Source organism: Rhinatrema bivittatum, chromosome 5, assembly GCF_901001135.1.
Source record: "Rhinatrema bivittatum chromosome 5, aRhiBiv1.1, whole genome shotgun sequence".
Lineage (NCBI taxonomy): Eukaryota > Metazoa > Chordata > Amphibia > Gymnophiona > Rhinatrematidae > Rhinatrema > Rhinatrema bivittatum.
Window position 1 is genome coordinate 46,398,476 of NC_042619.1, and position 22,007 is coordinate 46,420,482.

Consider the following 22,007-nt stretch of genomic DNA (forward strand, 5'->3'; position numbering starts at 1 on the left):
TCTCTCTTTTTTTTTTTTTTTTTTTTAATGACAACTACATTTCTGTTTCATCTCTGACCTGAAACTGGACATTCATATAAATTAGGATATTAGAGCAACAGATGCAAAGAATTAAAGTCTGTATGAGAAAATTACTGTATATTTTTTTTTTATTTTATAAAGGGCAACAGTTTTATTTCCCATGCTGGCATAACTCAGATAATAGCTTGTGACATCATCACTGACAGAGTGGGCAAATAGTGTATGTGTGCACAAAGTTACACTGTGACATCTTTACTGATAGCTATACAAGCAGGGTACAGCCTGTACAAAAATGTCTACACTATCTCATCATTTGCAGTGCAACTTTTCTCGTCCCTCCAGTGAGCCACGTAAAAATATCATGTTTTCTCTAGACTCTGGTTAGTCGCACTGAGTCAAGTTAAGGCTGCTGAGCGATTCCATTCGTGGGTTTGTATCATTTCTTGCATCAGCTGGATGATTGTTAAGTATGTTTGACTATCCAGTTTTCTGCATGGTTTTAATTAATTAATTAATTTGTTTGTCTGTTTCAGAGCATGTTGAATAGCAGTGCATCCTTCTTATTTTCTCTCCAATTTTACTGAACTACTTATAAATGAATAATGTTAAAAATGTCCATATAGCAATGCTGTTTTCGTAAATGCAAATAATGTATCGTGCTATTTTGCTTTGCATACTATTCTGTAAGGATTTATTTACAGAAACCTAAAATGAGAGAATGCATTCTTTGGTATTACTGGCAGTTGCTGTATAGTATCTTGAATGGCTGGTTTCTGTCGGCATGCATGCTGCTGGTGGCATGAAAGCATTCCTTATCGGTAAGTCCTATCCACAGAGCTATGTGCTTCCTCAAAAGGCCTAACATGCATTAGATGTTCATTACCATCTTTCTTTTCATGAATTCCTGTTATCAGTTACTATTCATACATTGAGAAGCGCTTTCAGTGAAAGCGATACACATATTTAGCAGTACGATATAGCAAATTCAGGTAAATCAATGGCTAGAAATGTAAAAAGAGGAAGTAATGGCTACTTGGAAGGATACTCAAAACAAAAAAACTGTATTACACTGGTGTATACTCAAATTCTTGTGATACAAAAACACCAACATGGAAAATGCTGAATATATTATTTTATATATAAGTTTTTTTATGTGGAAACCTCATATATTTCACTAGGGCTATGTTCAAAACGCCTCAAGTGTGGGGTATGCAGTGTATTAATATACTGCTTTGCATGTCACTCATAACATTTTAGGACTATGCTCCCCCTATTATTATAATCATTGGTAACCACGTATTATTTTAAACAATCATTGTTATGCAGAAAAAGCAGAATTTTAGTCTGAACTTATCTTGACAGTTTGTAAGAATACCAGCCCAACCCGACACGCTACATGTTTCATTGACTTCTTCAGGGGTGGGAAGGCAATACAGTGTTTTAAATCACTGTCTCTCTGCATAAGTTACTGCTTGCGGCTTCAGCTTGATTTCTGACAGCCTGTCAGATAGCCTGTCAGAAATCAAGCTGAAGCCGCAAGCAGTAACTTCCACGTTGGTGTTTTTGTATCACAAGTACTTGGAAGGATAGGCAGAAGTGGACTGATGATGACATAGTGAGAGGAACCAATAGGACACATTGCTGGGTTTCAAAGATTTGCATCTTTATCATGAGACTACATAGAGAGCTTGTTCACCATAATATCCATTTTTCAGTCAGTAGTATATTTAACACTTGTTTATGAGGAATATCCATGTATTAACAAAAACCCATCAAATATGTCCACAGAAAATGAGGTGTAGATGCTAAATGATTGCAGTTTTTCGCTTTTGCATTATCCACTTCCTGGATCCCCTTCCCCTTATTCACAAGCCACATTCTGTGTGCCATGTAGTGGGAGAGAGGCGATCTATGTTTTTTCTATGGTTTGTGCTCATTCAAAATTATAACATGCATGGACACATTTTTCCTGCTGTGAGTGAAAGATTAATATTTAAAAGGTATTTAAAAATGTGAATATGAGCTAAGCTATTCATATCAAGGTTAACCTTCCAGCAAGAAATGACTATAACTTACTGGTGTTTGGCTAAATAACAGTAACTCTCTCTAACAGGAAATTCAAGATGCTTTAACTCTATTGATATGTAAATAAACAGCGAACACACCTTAGTAATTAAAAGAATTGTCTGTTACCAGCTGAGAATCACGCTACAATGCTTCAAATATTAACCTGAATCAAAAGGACAAGTACTGGCTCAACCAGCAAAATGAAGACGGGTGCCAATAGTACCGATATGGATGATAATGATATGGACTTTCTTGGCACTTTATTAAGGCATCGTCAACTATCTTTTACAAGGTAATACCTTTCCTTTCACTCCCTAGTAGATGGAATTTCATTTACTCTTATTAAATAGATAAAGATGAATAGAACTGCTTGGTTATGAGCTAGCAATCAAAATACAGTATTTATCTTTATAGACCAATATTCCTGGTAGATCACAACCGGTTCACAAAATTTATAAAAATATCATTAGACAATGTTAATAATTAACACGACTGAAGACTGACTTCCACTTGGCTGTAATTTTTCCTTGGAGACCTTACAAATTCCCGCATAACAATTTTTGTTCATTTGGAAAGATGGAATGGAACATCTATTTATATCGGTGCAATATACAGACCTCCATCACAGACAGAGGAGATGTATAGAGATTTAATGAAGGATATTCACAAAATTGCTGGGAAAGGGGAGGTGCTATTGCCGGGGGATTTCAATCTGCCAGATGTTGATTGGGGCATCCCAGCTGCAGTGACTTCTAGCAGCAGGGAGATCCAACTGGTAACGGAACCCACATCGGAGGGAGTGATATTGGGCCTGGTGCTTACCAATAGGGACAGTGTCTCTGATGTTGTAGTTGATGATCACCTGGGATCCAGTGATCACTGGATGGTGTGGTTCAGCATTAGAGCACAGGGAGATGAAGGCTCATTCCAAGGCAAGGGTCTTATTCAGGAAAACTAACTTTGTTAAAATGGGGGAGAGTACCTCAAGGAATTGTTAGCTGGTTGAGAAAATCTAGAGGGAGTAGAAGAGCAGTGGGCAAAAGTAAAAGGAGATATTATGAGGGCAACTAACCTTTTTGTTAGGAAAGTAAATAAAGGAAAGAGGAAAAAGAGGCCACTATGGCTTTCTGAAGAAGTAGCTGCAAAGGTGAGGGAGAAAAGAGCATTGACAAACTAAAAGAGATCACAGAAAGTGTAAAACAGGCAACAATATCTGGAAAAGCTTTGAGAAGCTAGGAAAGTAGTGATGAATGCAAAAATTCAGATGGAAGAAAAAATAGCAAATATGGTAAAATGGGAGTCAAGACCTTTTTTAGATATGTTAGTGATAGAAGAAAGTACAAAAGTGGCATTGAGAGACTTAGGGGTAAAGGAGAGGAATATGTGAAGGCTGATGAAGAATAAGCAGAATTGTCTAACAAATATTTCTGTTTGGTGTTTACTGTGGATGTGCCTGGAAGAAGACCACATAAAACAAACACAAATAAGATTAGAAGTGAGATAGAATTCAATACATTTTCAGAAAAGTATGTTCGTAAGGAATTAACTAATAGAGATGTGCAGTGGTAAAAGGATTCGGTACAGGCTTCGTTTCGGCCCGCCGCAGGAAACTTCGTTTTTCTTCTTTATTCCGGGGGATCCCGATTTTCGGGTTAGTGTGCACTAACAGGGTTAGGGCTGGATTTTAAAAGGGTTACGTGCATAAGGTAAGCGCGTAACCCTTTTAAAAAAACCCCTGCGCGCCGCCGAGCCTATTTTGCATAGGCTCGGCGGCGCGCGCAAGTCCTGGGGCTTGCAAAAAGGGGCGGCTGGGGGTGTGGTTTCAGATCAGAGGCGTGTTCGGGGGGCATGTGGGTGATCCGGGGGCATGGCCCAGTGCTCTGACACAGCGGCCTGTGTCGGGGCCTGCCGCGTACTTTTTAAAAATCTGCCCCTTTGTGTGCAGTGTGGTCTTTGGCTGAAAGGCAACTGGGCTGATGTGCAGAAGAGCTCCAGAAAAGAGAGAATACTCTAAGAGCCTTGAAAAAGTGATTCCCCCCCCCCCCCCCCCCCCCATCCCCGGTGCAGAAACAATAAAGAAGGCAAGGACACTGCCATGGCCCACAACCCTCCCAATAAGTCCCTTTACCTGTGTTCAGATCAGGGCAGGGACTACATAAGTATTTCTTGCTTTTTTCCCCTATCTCCAGGCTTATGTATCCTGAGAAAAATCCCATTACAATACTGAAATATTGGCAGTAAATTCTGCTCTACTGATTGTTAGCTGTGGCCACTGAATTTAAGCAAACAGAGCAATCTTTATGGATACTGAAAAATAAGCCCACTCGATGGCAGATATACTGAGATCTGCTTTGTTGCTGACTGAGAGCCACACAATGCCAATTTGCTTCTGTCTGGTATGAGTTAGCCACTTTGTTGTCCCCACCCCGAGTCTAGCAAAGGTTTTATTTTGTACACTGGAACCATACGATTCCCTCCCTCTCCCCCATGGTTACTTCTGTCCTTCAGTTGGTACTGGGCACTGCTGGGAGGGGCAGGACCAGCAGCAATACGCGGATCCCATTCTGCTGTGCCACCGCCAGCAGGAAGAGCAGTTGTGGTTCACCAAGCCCTTCCTTGCAGGACAGCTGCCAATTTTTTTTTTTCTAGTGGTTTCCAAATTCAGGTCAGGAAATATGAAACACATTAATGAAGAAATGAGAGTTTTCTGAAGTTGTCTTGCTTTTTGAAATTCAAATCATTCTCAGTTTGTTTGTTTTTTTATTTAAATCATAAGAAGATAAGAAATGCCATGCTGGGTCAGACCAAGGTCCACTGAGCCCAGCATGCTGTCTCTGACAGTGGCCAGTCTGGGGCACAGGTACCTACCTGTCAGATCCCTCAAAGTAGATGTATTTCTTGTTTCTCACTCTCAGGAATAGTGATAGCTTTTCCTAGCCTACTTTGCTAATAATGTTTTGTGGACTTTTCCTCTAGGAATTTGTGCAAATCTCCTTTAAACCCTGCTATGCTAGTCGCTTTGACCATGCCCTCTGGCAACAGATTCCACAGTTTGATTGTGTGCTGAGAGAAAAAGTACTCTCTGTGATCTGTTTTAAACTGGTAGTTGTTAGTTTCCTGGAGTGTCCCCTTGTTTTAGTGTAAGTAGAGCTCCCCCATGTGGGCTGCTGTATTTGTAATCTCCTGTTTCCATAAAACCCAGAGACACCATCTTAGGGTGTGGATTTTTAGCTAAACGTTTCCGGAGACCAGATGATTTTTCTTCTATTCCTGTTATTCTTTTTACTTTCATTCTTAGGAAAGAAGAATCCTTAGACCTCATGTCTAAAGGTTTGGATTCAGAAAGAGTGGAAAATGTGTTCTTCTTCCTTCTTGTTAAAGAATATTATTTTTTTTTTAATGCTTTAAAGTTCTTTTGAAGGAAGCTTTATCCACCCTTCCATCTATTGTTTTTGGTTTTTAAGACTGGTCTCATTTCTTTTCCAATTGAATTTTCCTTGCCAAAGGAATTCAGCCCCCATAATTTACAGGAGCTCCACAGAGTCTGGGACATGGAACAAAGACCTGAAGAGGAAGGGAGAAGGGAAGGAGAACAGTGATACCCATCCGGTGTTACCATTTTTAATATCACCAAGATATTCTGGAAAGGAATTGTGAGTTGCCATCCAGGTATCCACAAGGGAAAGAAGAGGATGGAGAAGCTGTACAAAGTTTATCAAAGATATCTTAACTAAGATATGGGAACTAATTGAGTGGATTTAAGCCCACCCCGTAGCACATCCACTCAAACTGGGAAGGGATCTAGGTTATTGAAAACATATAATAGAAACACAAATGAAGTAAATCTCATTTAAAGGATTGCAAAATTATGATCATTGGACTTGTAACATCAATTATAATTCATTGATTTGGACTGTCAGAACTTCTTGCAAATACATTTCCCCACTCTTTTCTCCAATATTTCAAAGTATATCCCACACACTGCAACCGCTGTTTCTTCACTTCCACAATAAGACTCTGCTTCTCACAATCTTAACATTGATTTCTCCCACTTTAAGTCCTTCAGGACTCACTCACTGGACACGTAGTAATTCTCTCCATTCGCCATAGAAACTCTGTAACCCTTCAGAAGTTTCTTCTGCCCCATCTAAGCAAAAGTGTAGGACTTCCCTGGTGTCCCTGGCTCTCACTCTTCTGTAGCTTCCTCATTCTCCTTTTTTTGTATGAACCATTTGATCTCCAGACCCCTCTCCACCTCCAGACTTAGGTCAGGCCCCATGATTGCTTCCTCTTGAAGAGAAATACCTATTCTGCCTGGGCCTTTCCCCTAGGGGGAAAAAGGCCCTGCAAGACCCACTCATGAAGAGAGGCTGCTCCAGGTAAAGCCATCTCCCAACTTGGCTCTCTCCAACTGCTCCTGCTAAACCATCAACCAGCCCTACAGGGCCTTTCTCCCCATCCTTCTTGTAAGGGAACATCCCCACATAGACCATTAGGCACTCTTGCACCATAACACAGTACAAATGCATCATGTAAGATTACTAGAAAGGATGTCATCAGTGGCCTTGCACAAGAACTTAGCAGTAGTTGACAGCTTTTCCTATTCTACAATATCTCCACACTCCCCTTTTATTCCACCAAACTATCAGATGCATCCAAGTAAAGGTTAGGCAGTCTTCTCCTCCTCCCTATCCCCCACATAATTATTTCCAAGGGTTTGGTTTGCGATAAAGAAAGGGTTCTTCTTTGGAACACCCATCAGAGTAGGACTACTTATCTTGGAACTGAAATCAACTGGTCTGGTTCCAGTTTCAACTGAGTGCATTTCTTCACACTCTTTTTTTGATTCATTTTATTTGGCATATTGGCTGTAAATCAGGCACAAGAACATCTTGAACTGACAAACTGGATTAGCTGATTTACTGTAGACCTTTTTTATGATATGTAATGCCCTGATGTATAGGTGACACCTGAAAAAAATGAAAAGTTTGACTCAGGCTGCAAAACTCTTTGTCCCTCAGGACCCGGTAGTGCCATTCTCAAATACCAACCCGGTGGGGCAGGAGCGACTGGGGATTGCTCCTGCCCCATTTGGACCACTAGACCCCCATGGACGGGGTAAGAAGGGTCCAAGAAGTGGCACAGGGGAAGACTCGAGGGCTTCCATATTTTTTCAGGGCAAGGGGAAAGTTGTGTCCAATGCTGCTGGCTGCTGCCTTATTGAAAACAGAACAAAATAAAAACAAATTCAATTTCTTTTTTTGTAGCTCGTTTTCAAAATAAAAGCAAATGAAACAGGAAATGTTGTTGAAATTTCCTGTTTCGTTTCAATGACAGCACATCCCTGAGTGTTTTGGGGGCAGGAAAGAACCAGGTAAAATAGGCTATGAAAATGCCGCTAAAATGGCTAAAAGCACTCCTATGGCGGCAGTCGATTCAGATGCAGGTCTGGCCATTCCTAGAGAAATTGGATTTGCAAGAACATAGATGCAATGGGGCAGAACCAGAACTGGACGAGCCTGTCAGCGTTGGCTGGGCTCAGATTGCAACCTTAGTTATTACTTCTTCATTTTCTGTGCTATACAGGGAGGTACTACTTTTGCAGTTTTGCTGGAACTGCAAAGAGTTCTTCCTCAGAGGTCATTTTGAGTATCTGAGAGGCTTTAGAAGGTGCCAGTAATAGAAGATATGCCAAGCAGCGGGAATTCTGGTAGTTTACCTTGCTTTCACCCCCTCCTTTCACAGACACTCATTTTTTTTCTGCTTGTGCAAAGCTGATTTTGGTATCTGACTCATGCTTCATCCATCTATTGGGTTAAAACTTAAGTGACAGGATTCTCTGTGTGTTAATGATACGACTTTTGGCAAGTCTTGTGGGGGTCAGGAGGGCCCCCCAAGCTGGCCAAAAGTCCCTGGGGGGTCCAGCGGGGGTCCGGGAGCGATCTCCTACGCTCCTGACGTCGGGGGACAAAAAACAAAATGGCGCCGCGCTACCTTTGCCCTGTCAGGGCAAAGGTAGCGCCGGCGCCATTTCTACAACGCACCGCAGGCCCGAGAGTAAAAGATCACATGGGACCCCCCCTCTGGACCCCAGGTAATTTAAGGCATTTTGGGGGGGGGTTCGGGAGGGTGGGGGATTTATTTTAAAGGGTCGGGGTGGGTTTTAGGGATGTTTTAGTGTGCCGGTTTTCCCGCCCTCCCCCGATTTACGATTTAAACGATATTTAAAAAAACAAAACCGCGACGATCCGATTCCCTCCCCCCCCCCCTAGCCGAAATCGATCGTTAAGACGATCGATCACACGATTCACATCTCTAAAATCTACTCCCGCGCGGACCTTTTACAATCTACCCCTATGTGAATTTTTATGTATGTTATTGTTTAACCCGCCCTGAACCTTGGTGCAGGATAGAAAAACTTTACAAATAGATAAACGTTTTACATTTACAGTTATTGTCATTCTTTTTTACATACATTATTTGTATATATCAGGGTGCACTATTTATGTTTTAATACAGTAAACTGCCTTGATTTTTGGAATGTGTGATAAATTATTTTAAATAAACACATATTTCTCAGATCAGTTTTAAATGTGCTACATGCTAATTCATGGAGTGCCCCCTAGGCCTTCTATTATCCGAAAGAGTAAATAACCGATTCACATTTACCCGTTCTAGACCTCTCATGATTTATTTATTTATTTTTATATACCGCCATTCAGTCTGACATATCACATTGGTTTACATTCAGGTACTGTAGGTATTTCCCTATCCCCAGAGGGCTTACAATCTGACAGGCCAATACAGTACAGTGCGCTCCGACGGAGCGCACTGTTAGCCGGCATATGGATGCGTGTTTTGTTCATGCTAGCTTTACCCCTTATTCAGTAAAGGGTAATAGCGCGTCCAAAATGCGCGTCCAACCCCCCACCCCCCGAACCTAATAGCGCCCGCAACATGCAAATGCATGTTGATGGCCCTATTAGGTATTCCCGCGCAATTCAGTAAGTAAAATGTGCAGCCAGGCCGCACATTTTACTTTCAGAAATTAGTGCCTACCCAAAGGTAGGCGCTAATTTCTCCGGGCACCGGGAAAGTGCACAGAAAAGCAGTAAAAACTGCTTTTCTGTGCACCTTCCGACTTAATATCATGGCGATATTAAGTCGGAGGTCCCGAAAGTTTAAAAAAGTAAAAAAAAAAAAAATTTGAAATAGGCCTGCGGTTCGCGGGTTGAAAACCGGACGCTCAATTTTGCCGGCATCCGGTTTCCAAACCCGTGGCTGTCAGCGGGCTCGAAAACAGACGCCGGCAAAATTGAGCGTCGGCTGTCAAACCCGCTGACAGCCGCCGCTCCTGTCCGAAAAGAGGCGCTAGGGACGCGCTAGTGCGTCCCTAGCGCGGGAGAGTGGGCAAGCGTCCCTAGTGCTCGCCCGCTCTCCCGCGTTTTTTACTGTATCGGTGTATTTTAAACACCTCTATCATATCCCCCCTCAGCCATCTCTTTTCCAAGCTGAACATTCCTAACCTCTTTGGTCTTTCCTCATAGAAGAGCTGATCCATCCCCTTTATCATTTTGGTCGCCCCTCTCTGTAAGAGGAAATAGATGGCTAGTCAGCAATTCCCAAGTTCTGCTGCCAGGGCCTCCCAGTTAGCTAACCAGCCATCAACCCTGAATCCCTCCCACAGCCAATCAGCCTCAAGCCCCACCCCCTAGCCGGTCCCCATCCTCACATCCCCTGCCCACCTCGGTCAGTCTCTAGACCAGAGCTTTCCAAACTTTTCATGTTGGTGACACACTTTTTAGACAAACATAATTTCGGGACACAGTAATTCAGTCTACTAGTAAACCAGAGGTTAAAGGTTAAGCGAACGAAACATATTTCGACAATTTATGTATGTTTCCTTAAATATATACATAAATAAAATGTTTCACGACACAACCTATCTCATGAAAACCTTAAATTTATATTAAAAATATATATTCCAAGATTCATGTTATTGTTATAATTTATGAGAAACAATAATAAAACAAATTGTCTGTCCCCCACACACTCATCTCTCTCCTCCCCCCAGCACATGTCTGGCCCCCACACACTCATATCTCTCCCCCTCAAGCACATGTCTGTCCCCCACACACTCATCTCTCTCCTCCCCCCAGCACATGTCTGGCCCCCACACACTCATATCTCTCCCTCTCAAGCACATGTCTGTCCCCCCAGCACGTTTGCCCCCCACTCACTCATCTCTCTCCCCCCAGCACATGTCTGGCCCCCACACTCATGTACATCGTCTTTTTGATTGTTGCCAGTTAAGTGCTTCACTCCCTTCCATGATCACCAGACACTGCTGCTTGCAGTCAGTACTCCTCATGGCCAGGCCTCATCGGCAGCAGCAGCCAATGCAAGGATGGCTGGGCTCGTTCCACCCACCAAGCCCCCCAAAAAAACGCGATTGACAGCAAAAATCACCCAATAATAAGCAACCCATAAACTGAAAAAAAAAAGTGAATCTCTAGAAAAAAAAAAGCCCAAACTTGCGTCAGAGTTGACCGGGCTTGCGTGACACACCTGCACACTGCAGGCGACACACTAACGTGTCCCGACACACAGTTTGGAAAGCTCTGGTCTAGACACAGGCCTGGCCTCCCCTGCCCAGCCAGCCTCCAGCCACAGGTTTTACCACCCTCCCCAGCCACCACCAGCAGCTTATCCCATGCCGTTTCTCCTCCTGCTCCCGGTGCTTACTGCCAGCCGACGCCACGCGACTCTCTTCATGCTCGCGCTGATCTCACGATATATGCAGATCAGACCGCATGTCTTGCGAGTCCAGCACAAGTATGCAGACAGCTGTGAAGTCGGGCAAGCAGTGAGCATTTCTGCGATGGCTTCAGAAAGAGTTGGATGAGCAGGGCCGGGATAGGCCTGGTGTAATATCTGCATGTAAGTCATATTTTTTATCACAAAAGACTGTACTTTGTTCTTTTTGATGTAAAATCTGTAATTATAAATGCATCATTTTTTAATTGTGTGTGTATGGAGAGAGCAGGGGGGCCCAGGCTGTAAGGTTCACGTATGGAGCCTAACATCCTTCTACCGGCCCTGGGAGGGGGATCTAGGAGTGCAGGTGGACTGAAGGAATTGGAAGGGATGGGAAAAGAGGGTGGGAATCGGAGGGGGTGTGCAAGGTTGCATGTGTGCAAAGTGAAAGGACTGGCATGGAGATGAGAGATGTCAGTGGATCCACCTTCCCTCTTCTGGATATTTCATTTTATTCCCCCCCTCCATCGCATTTTCCCCTCATCCCACTTCCCTCTCCTTTCTCTGTTCCTCCTTCCCCATCCCTCTGCCTTTCCTCCCCGAGATCCCTTTTTTTTTTTTTTATTTTCTCCCTCCAAGATCCCTTTCTCTCCTCTGCTAGGTCCTCTCCTCCCTTCCCTGCACTTATCACTAAAATCACTCCTCTCCCCCCCCCCCCTCCCAAAAACAAAAACAATTGAACAGAGAGAAGGGGGTTTGAGGGGCAGGGCAGGGCAGAGGAGAGATAGCAGGGTAGACTTTGAGCAAATCAACCAATCTCCACCCCGCCCTCTCCCCCTGCCCTCAAACCCCCTCTCTCTGTTCATTGGAAAATAACCCTCTGAAGGAGCACAAGCCAGATCTGAATTGCTTCCCTGTGCGCCGTCAGCTCTGGCGCTCCCCGTGGAGGACTCGGGCAGCCTCTGCGCTGTGCCTGAAACAGGGGTTGAGTTTTCAGCAGGAGGTATCAGGTTTCCGGAGGGGATGGGCAGTTAGGTGTTGAGTTTCCTGGAGGCCGAAAGTCAGGTGTTGTTCCCTCTGCCTGGCCCTGCATGCATTGCATACAAGTCTTCCCGGGCTGGCAACAATAACCAGACCACTTTCCGCAGGGACGGTGCGTGCAGGAAAGCCGACAGCAAGCCCCGGAGCAGCAAAATGGCACGGAAGAAGAGCTTTCGGAGGAGCCGGTGGGCTCTGCTCCTGACCGTGACGGTCATTTTCCTCCTGGGATTTGGCATTGGTAAGTTGAGAAACGCTCTCTGCAGTTTTTCTTTTTCTTCTGTCCGGCAGACGGAATTGGTCAAGACCTGGGCCAACGGGACCCTGCATCCCCCCAGGAAAGGGCCGCCGGCTGCGACCCCTAGGCTGTCACGTGAGAGGGGGGATACAAGGGAAAGGAGGAGCTGAGAGTGGCAAAATCGCCGGCCGCGGGAAGGCAGCACCCGGCCAGCCCGGGGAAAGTCTTTTCTTTTTTTTTTTTTCTTTTTCTAGCTGCTTTTGGAACTTGATTCACAAAGCTTTTCTGCCTGCACAGATACGGAATGGGAGAAAAGCTTGAGTGTCTGTGTAAGCGAGCAGATGTCAGAATGGTAAGGTGGACCCTACTGTCACTGGGCTCGGTGGCACTGCTGCTTAACCTTATGTCTGAGCTCGGCTTCCCTTGTGATGCAGGGTGGCCCATGGAAAAGTAGCCTGGAGGCGGCCCACTTTTCCATGGGCCACTCTCTATGTCCATGATTTGTGGATAATGCACTATTGGGGGACAGACTTTTCTTTTAAATCGAAGTGAGTGAGGTGGAACAACAGTGGGCCAAGTTAAAAAAAAGAGCTATTGCAAAGGCAACAAATCTACATGTTAGAAAAGTAATCAAGAGTAAGAGGAAAAAGAAACCGATCTGGCTCTCTAAGGAGGTGACTGCAAAAATAAAGGAAAGAGAATATCGTTCAAGAAGCATAAAGAATCCCCCCCAAAAAGGAACACAGGGAAGAATATCTGTCAAAACTGAGGGAGACAAATGGGCCGATACAGTCAAAATCGTGGGAGAGCGGACGAATGCCCGTTCTCCTGTGCGCGCAATTCAGTATTCAAATTAGGGCCGGCGGTAAAAAGAGGCGCTAGGGGCACTAGCGCATCCCTAGCACCTCTTTTTGGATAGGAGCGGCGGCTGTCAGCGGGTTTGACAGCCGACGCTCAATTTTGCCGGCATCGGTTCTCAAACCTGCTGACAGCCACGTGTTCGTAAACCGGACGCCGGCAAAATTCAGCGTCCGGTTTTCAACCCGCGAGCCGCAGCCCGACTTCAAATTTTTTTTTTTAACTTTTTGTAACTTTCGTGACCTCAGACTTAATATCGCCATGATATTAAGTGCACAGAAAAGCAGTTTTTACTGCTTTTCTGTGCATTTTCCCGGTGCCCGGAGAAATTAACGCCTACCTTTGGGAAGGCAGTAATTTCTGAAAGTGAAATATGCGGCTTGGCTGCACATTTTGCTTTCTGAATCGCGCGGGAATACCTAATAGGGCCATCAACATGCATTTGCATGTTGCGGGCACTATTAGGTTTGGGGGGGGAGGGGGCTGGACGCGCGTTTTCGACCCCTTACTGAATAAGGGGTAACGCTAGTGCGTCAAAAACATGCATCCAATCGCGGGTTAACAGTGCGCTCTGCCGGAGCGCACTGTACTGTATCGGCCTGACAGAAAGAAATAAGGAAAGCAAAAGGTCAAGTGGAAGAAAAGCAAAGAGGTAAAGTAAGGAGACAAAACATTTTTTAGATATATCAATGAAAGAAGGGAGGTCACAAGTGGTATACTCAGGCCTGGGTGTGCAAAACGTGCTTTTGCACAGGGCAGCACACCCGGGGGAGGCGGCGAGGTGGCGGCAGAAGGAGAGGCCGTGGGACCGCCGGCAGCCAAAGAAGCTGCCGCCGGCCGTCAAAGAGGCTCATGTTCTGTTTGCATGTGCGTGCGCCTGCGCACACACACACACACACACCTTCCACTCTCCTCCCCCAATCAGGAAGGCCAGTGAGCTGTGGTGGAGCTCATCCCACCGCGGCCCGCAGACATCAGGAGACCCACAGGGCTGTGGTGGAGCTCATCCCACCATGGCCCGAAGACAACAGGAGACTATGTGTGTGAGTGACTGAAAGCACGTGTGCGTCTGAGAGCCTGTGTGTTTGTACTTGTGTGTGTCTGTGTGACACACTATGTATGTGTAAATATGTGTCTGTGTGAGAGCCTGTGTGCCTGTGAATGTGCCTGTGAGACCCCATGTGTCACATACATTCTCTCACAGGCACAGATACATACATAATGTATCTGTGAGGGAGAGGGAACTTGTGTATGTTAGAAAGAGGGAGTGTGTGAGAGAGTGAATGTGTTATTGTACATGTGTGTGAGAGAGAAGATAAAATTTAGGTGTCCCTACCTCCCTCAATCCATGACAATCTCAGGGTGACTGGAAAACAGATCCCAGGTATGGAGAGCAGATTTTTTTTTCATCCTTATTAGTTTTAATTATTGGGTGTAATTTGATAATTCTGCTCTTTTGAAATATTTAATTTTATTTGGGGGAGGGAATAGAACATTTTTTAATTATTGGATTTTTTATTCATCAGATGTTTTGAAATATTTTATTGGTGTTTGAGAAATTTTGGATATTCTATTCATTAACTGTTTGAAATATGTATTATTTTTATGAATATGATTTTACTTTTATGGTTGTTTTATATTTCTTGATTTTATCATTTAATGTTGATTGGTAATGTTTCTGTTTGTCCATTGTTGCTCTGCATGTAGAGGCTGGCTTGTTGTGGGTTCCAGTTCAGTTCTTCTCAGCACGTTTCTGTTTATACTCTTTATTCTGTATTTGATGAGGGTCTGTCTGTGTTCTGCATATGTGACCAAAGTGAGGTATTTTGTTGGCATGAAATTTCTGTGTAAGAATCTATAACAGCCTTCGAAATCGGAGCGGCCTCGGAGGGAATGGAGGCTGGCTGTGCGACTCGGCGTGCGCAGGCTGCCGATTTTGCTCAGCCTTGCGCCCGTCAATCCCGGATTTTAGGAGATACGCACGGCTACGTGCGTATCTATTAAAATCCCGCGTACTCTTGTTTGCGCCTGGTGCGCAAACAAAAGTACGCGTGTGCGTAATTTTGTAAAATCTACCCCTCTATGCATTACAAAAAGTCTAGCTCCATAGGAGTTCCAAGTGTTTGGGTTTTTTTTTGCAGTTTTCTGGTTGGCACCACAGGAGAGCATGTTTTAAGTGTTATTTTTGCCTCAGCAGACTGTACTTTTGAATGTTCTTTTTCATGTAAAATGTATTATAAATGCATAATTTAATTGTAGGTGTCTGCATGTATGTGGAGTGGTGTGCGTGCAAGGCTGTAAGGTTTGCCTCCACCCCCACCCCAGAACTCTATTCATGGGTTCTGGGGTGGGGGTGGAGGGCATGTCGGTTTTAAAAAATATAGACTGCAGGACAGAGCTGGACTTTATTTGATGGGCCCAGGACAGACACTGAATGAATCGGGGGAGGGGAGGCGTAGCCCAATAATTTTTCGCACAGGGCAGCAAAAAAGCCAGCATGGGCCCTGGGTATAGTGAAATTGAAAGATGACAAGGAGCAATGTGTAGAGAGTAACAAAGAAATGGCTGAAATATTAAACAAATACTTCAGTTCGGTATTCACTAAAGAAGAACCTGGAAAAAGACCGTTGTTGGTCAATAAGACCGTAGATGGGCATAGAGTAGACAAAACTCTACTTACAGAAGAGAATGTATGGGAGGAGCTAGGCAACTTGAAAGTGGACAAGGTCATGGGGCCGGATAAGATACACCCAGTGACGTAGCCAGAAATGAATTTTTTTTTAGGGGGCCAAGGTTAACATGGGTGAGCAGTTGACATACAAGTCTAGGACCTACTATTTGTACTGCAATCAATAAATAAAGCCTTAAGGGTGAATTTTAAAAGGGCCTCGTGCGCAAATATCGGCACTTAAGCGCATGGTTGGGCCCTGCGCGCACATTCAAAAGGGCCCAGCCACGTGCGCAACTGCCGATATGCGCACAATTGCCAGGCCCTGAAAAAGGGGTGGACCAGGGGTGTGGTCTGGGCAGGGAGGGGTGGGGTGGGATGGAGGCCGGCCGGCCGGAACAGCTGCCTTTAGCCGCTGTCCTGGGGAAGCGCGCGCCACCAGTCGGCCAGCGTGCGCATACTACTTCTGCTCTAGAGGGGCAGTAAGTAGTAAAATAACAATCCCGTAAGTTGCTGGGACAAATTTAAGGGGTGGGGAGGAGAAGGGAAGAGGGAGGGGGTAGAGAAGTTCCCTCCCAGTCCGCTCTAATCAAGGAGCGGACTGGGAGGGAACTGGGAAAGGCCCGATTGCGTCACCGCATACAATTTAGTAAAATTCCCCCCTCACGTGCACTACTCGCACATGTGCACGTGGGCCCTTGGATTTTATAACATGCGCGGCTGGGATCCGCACGCACATGGATGTGCACACACACCTTTTAAAATCTACTCCATGAGTGCATCTGACAATGGATTTCTAAGTAGTTCCATCATGATTGATGCTTTAAAATATTTTAATTCTAAAATGTCAAGCACTTACCATCATTAAAAATACCTTATTAATCTATATTAATTTATTTTTATATTTATTGCAGTGTATAAATAAATACACATTACGTAAAAAGCAACAGAAGTTTAACAGAAACATCAGATCCAATTATGTAATAAAGCAAATATAAATGTATTCTTTTATGAATCCTCTTTCCAAAAACGCAGAGAATATCATAACTACAATAAAACAGCAATAATCATAATAATCATCATAAGAACTTAAGATTTGCAGAACAGAACTAAGACATGCAAAAAACTATATTCAAATGCTGGTGGCTCCTCATTGACAGCAAAACAAACTCCTTCCAATTTCAAACACTTTATGAAGTAAGACAAATCCCTACAAAAACAAAAAAACAACACCTAGAAGCTTCCCATGCCATATCATAACAGCAGTAACTCTCGGGACTCAAACAGCAACAATCTTATCTTAAAAAAGGCAGCAAAAACAAACATTACTCCAAGCCCTAGAACACTAATACACCACATAATGAGCAAACAGAACAAGCCGAACTGCTACAAATCCCTACTGAGAAACTACACACTAGCCAAAGAGATCCTTACCTACCTAATACAGAATAAGGGACTACAAATTAGAAACAAACATACAGACAAAACTGAAATGGAAAGCCAGAGAAACCAGCCTCAGCCTCTGTGAACACTAGAATACTGAAGAAACAGCAAAATACAAATATATAAGAAATGCATATTCCCAAAGATGGAATATTCCAATTGCTGAAAGTCAAATTAATATTTTTAACCTTTTTTGTCTCATCTTATTTTTCTAATTGGTTGGTCCCAGCCTCTTTGCTCCCCTTGTCTATCTTTTCCTAATTCCTTTTTCAGGGTCTCTTTTATTCTTTCTGTTTCTTCCCTCTCCTCTTGTCTTCTTTCCTTCCTCCTTCATACACACACACAGACTCTCTCTCACATCCACGCTATCAAACACTTGCTTTCTCTCTCACAGGCTCCCACTCTCATATGCTCTTTCTCACATGCAGACTCTCACTCGCAGGTTCCCACTCCCACACACTCTCTTTTAACCAGGTTCCCAATCGCGCAAACAGGTTCGCACTCTCACACAAAGGTTTCTACTCCAACACAGACAGGCTCTCTTTATATGCTCTCTCCCACATGCAAACTTCCAATCCCACATGCTCTCTCTCACACCAATTGTCTCTCACACCTACATGCTTTCTTTCATACATACATAGACAGGCTCTCCACTCCCATGCTCTCATACATACAAAGATAGACTTTTTACTCCCATGTTCTCTCTCATATTCACACACATACACACACAGGATTCCATGCTCTCTCTCATACGTGACAGACAGGCTTTTCACTCCCATGGACTCTTTCATACACACACAGACTTCTCACTCTCATGCTCTTTCTCATACATACACACACAGGCTTCTCACTCCCATACACGCATATACACACATAGGCTTCTCACTCCAATGCTGTCACACACACACACACACACACACAGGCTTCTTACTCCCATGCTCTTTCACACACATGCACACATTCTTTTTCTCTCTTCAACCATTCTTCCATCTTTCTTAAATCCCTTTTCATACACACACACACACACTTTCTCTCTGTCAGGGCCTCTTCCTCTATTCTGGGCCTCTTCTTGGGTCGCGTGGGATGAGCTTCGCGATGGTCCTGCTATGGTCGACCCTCTTCTTGGGCCATGCGGGATGAGCTCCGCAGTGGCCCTGTGACAGTCAGGCCTCTTTTCAGGCATTGGGCCAAGTGGGATGAGCTCTGCAACAGCCCTGTGATGTCAGGCTCTCTTCTCGGGCCGCTCGGAATGAGCTCCGTGACAGCCCTGCAATGATTGGGCCTTTTCTCGGGCACCTGGCTGCACAGGATGAGCTCCGCGACAGCCCTTCAATGGTTGGGCTTCTCTTCTTGACTGTGCAGGATGAGTTCCGTGATGGCCTTGCGAAGGTCAGTTCAGGCCTCGGGCCGCATGGGATAAGGTTTGCGATGGCCCTGTATCGGACCTTTCTTCTCAGGTGCCAGGTAACTCTGAGTGGGTGGGCCTGAGCACAAAGTGGGTGGACCACAGCCCACCCATGGCTACGCCACTGGATACACCTCAAATACTGAGAGAGCTCAGAGATGTGCTGGCAGGTCCGCTGTAGAATCTGTTCAATAGATCCCTGGAAACAGGGTGGTGCTGCAGGATTGGAAAAGAGCGGTGGTGGTCCTGCTTCACAAGAGTGTAGTAGAAAGGAGGCCAGAAACTACAGACCGGTTAGCCGCAACTCAGTGGTGGGAAAATTATGGAGACTGCTGAAGGAAAGGATAGTGAACTATCTTCAATCTGTTGGGTTGCTGAACCCAAGGCAGCAAGGATTCACCAGGGGAAGGTCCTGACAGACAAATATGATTTATTTTTTTGATTGGGTGACTAGAGAATTGGATCGAGGAAGTGTGCTCAATGTGATCTACTTGGATTTCAGCAAAGCTTTTGATATAGTCCCACACAGGAGGCTTGCGAATAAAATGAGAAGCTTGGGAGTGAGTGCCAAGGTGGTGGCATGGAATAAAAACTGTTTTACTGATAAGAGACAGAGTGTAATGGTAAATGGAACCTACTCTGAAAAGAAAACTATGTAAAATGGAGTGCCACAGGCTTCGGTTTTAGGACCAGTTCTGTTCAATATCTTTGTGAGCGATATTGCGGAAGAGATAGAAGGTAAAATTTGTCTATTTGTGGATGACTAGGATCTGCAATAGAGTGGATATGCCTGAAGGAGCAGATTGAATGAAAAGGGATTTAAGAAAGATGGAAGAATGGTTGAAGATTTGGCAGCTGGGATTCATTGCCAAGAATTGCAGAGTCATGCATCTGGGATGTGATGGGGGATGAAAAACTGATGTGCATGGACCAAGAGAGGGAACTTGGGGTGACAGTATCTGGGGATCTGAAGATGGTGAAGCAATGTGACAAGTTGATAGCTAAAGCCAGAAGAATGCTGGACTGCATAGAAAAACGAGGTGATAGTGCCCTTCCACAGGTCCTTGGTGAGGCCTCACTTGGAGTGCTGTGTTCAGTTCTGGAGTCCATATCTCAAGAGGGACAAAAAAAGGATGGAGGTGGTCCAGAGAAAAGCAACCAAAATGGTGTGGAATCTGTATGAGAAAACCTATGAGGAGAGGGTGAAGAATCTGAATATGTATACCCTGGAAGAGAGGAGGTGCAGGGCAGACCTTCAGATACTGAAAGGTTTTAGTGATGCACATTCAAAAAACCTTTTCCATTGGAAAGAAATCAATAGAAGTAGGGGTCATGAAATGAAATGCCAGGATGACTCAGAACCAACATCAGGAAATATTTCTTCTCAGAGAGGGTGGTAGATGCCTGGAATGCTCTTCTGGAGAAGGTGGTGAAGACGAAACTGTGAAAGAATTCAAAGGGACATGGAGTAAACATTGTGGATCCCTAAAAACTAAAGGATGGAAATGAAGAAAAGAATGCATGGGGGTAATTTGCTGGTGCGGCCTTCATACTCTTGATGCAACTCCATCATGGTTCCCTGCTTCAACATCAGGGGAAAAGGGGAATTGGATTTGAACAGCAACAAATGAGGGCCCCCGAACCTTAAGGTCTGGGGAAACAAATAAGTATGTGGGTAACTTGCTGATGTGCTAGTTCCTATCCTTAACCAATAAGCCTAATACTTTGATGCTATTGCTCTCTGCTTCAATGGCAAGGCATAACTAGGAATTTGATTCAAATGCAATCAACGAGGGCCCTGACTTTTATGCTCTGGGAAACTGATAAGCATGGGGGTAACGTACACGGCACAGCAGATTCTACCATAAGCTTGCTGGGCAGACTGGATGGACCATTTGGTCTTTTTCTGCCATCATTTATATGTTTCTATGAGTGTTGAGTGAGTATTATTTTTTAAAGAGTGATTTTTGGAAAGAGAAATAAGTAGAATTCAATAAGCTGATAATTCTCTACAGATAGACCAGGGGTAATTTTATTCTTAATGGTGGCCCTCCAAATTTTCTCTGAGTCTTAACAGCTTTCTTAAAAATGCAAAGTTTTAGTAAAGCAAATTTGTATACCTGTAAACAGTGTTTATAGAGGGTGAATTAGCCATAATGGTGTAGATCATATCATCGGATGGCACTGACATGGATCCAACTTTCAGGGGTTAGTAAAGAGTCCCCGCACACACTGCCTTGTGATCCCCTCAGTCTTTTCCAGAGCTTAAGTTTTAGCAAGGTGGTCGACTCTCCAGGGAGGTGGGTGGGTATTAAGTGTGGCTAATTAATTCTACCAACGCATCCACCAAGGGATGTGGGGGGCACACAGAACTTATGTGGACAAGTGAAGAGATAATGATGGAAGACAAAGGAGAAGCTGTGAGGCTATTAAGTGATGGCTTGTGCATCACAAGTTGATGCATAACAACAATAAAACAGGATTACTGATTCTATCTTGACATGTCCTTGAAGATAGCCACCCATCCCCCCAGATTTTGTCTTTGATGGACATTTACTACCTATCAGGAGCATTGTTCGTAATTTGGGAATGATGTTTGATTCATCTTTATGATGAACATATTAAATATGTTATTCATTCTGCTTTCATTAAATTAAGACTCTTACGGAGGCTTAAACCACTCCTTGACTACAGTATTTTTCGCTACAAATTAAAATTGCTTATATTCCCCACATTAGATTATTGTAATGCCCTGTTTACTGGTCTTCCTAATAGTACCATGAGGGCATTGCAAATTAGCCAAAATTCTGCTGCTCATTTCCCAACAGGAAGTAGTTTATATCTTCATATCACAATCACTTCTGTTCTGCTATCCATACATTGGTTACCAGTTCACTGGTGGATAAAGCACAAGCTTGCCAGTCTGATACATATATTGCTGCATAAATCAGAAGGCCTGTCACTCTATCAGGCCAAATTTACCAGGCCTGTGAGATCATTATGCTCATCTGATAAAGACCTGACGGAAACTCCATCTTTAAAGCTTGTACATCTTGTCAAAAACCAGGGAACGCACCATCTCTGTAGTAGCCCCCTGACTAGGGAATTCGCTCCCAAATGAAGTTAGACTGATTTCAGACAAACTGAAATGTAAGAAGGCATTGAAATGCTTCTGTTTAGAGAGGCTTTTAGCATAGAGCATTGACAGTTGATGATTTGTGGGATTTTATTTCTGCGCTGTGATTTTTATTTGATGTTCTGTTGTTTTATAAGCACTCAGCAGTGTTTGTTTTAGTGTGGTGAGTGTTTTATTTTGTTTAATTATTATGAATGTGATTTTGTAACCCATTTTGAACATTGAAGAGGCAGGATATAACTCTTTTAAAATAAATAAAGAAAGCTGTGGAGAAGTAACATGGGAGAGAGTTGAAATGGAAGGAAGAGAAAGAGGAGGAATTAATACAGAGAAAAGGAAATAAACAGGAATAAGAAGTAAATGAATGTTTGAAAAA

The 22,007-nt window shown here is 44.0% G+C and overlaps 1 protein-coding gene across 1 annotated transcript in view; it reads left to right on the forward strand.

Moving 5' to 3' along the window:
- The first annotated feature begins 781 nt into the window (after positions 1-781).
- LOC115091935 (N-acetylated-alpha-linked acidic dipeptidase 2-like) overlaps positions 782-22,007 on the forward strand; it is a 224,425-nt gene continuing 203,199 nt past the window's right edge. Inside the window, 3 exon segments of the mRNA XM_029602298.1 lie at positions 782-839; positions 2,218-2,380; positions 11,994-12,124. Coding sequence (XP_029458158.1) covers positions 2,289-2,380; positions 11,994-12,124 — 223 coding nt within the window. The 5' untranslated portion in view covers positions 782-839; positions 2,218-2,288.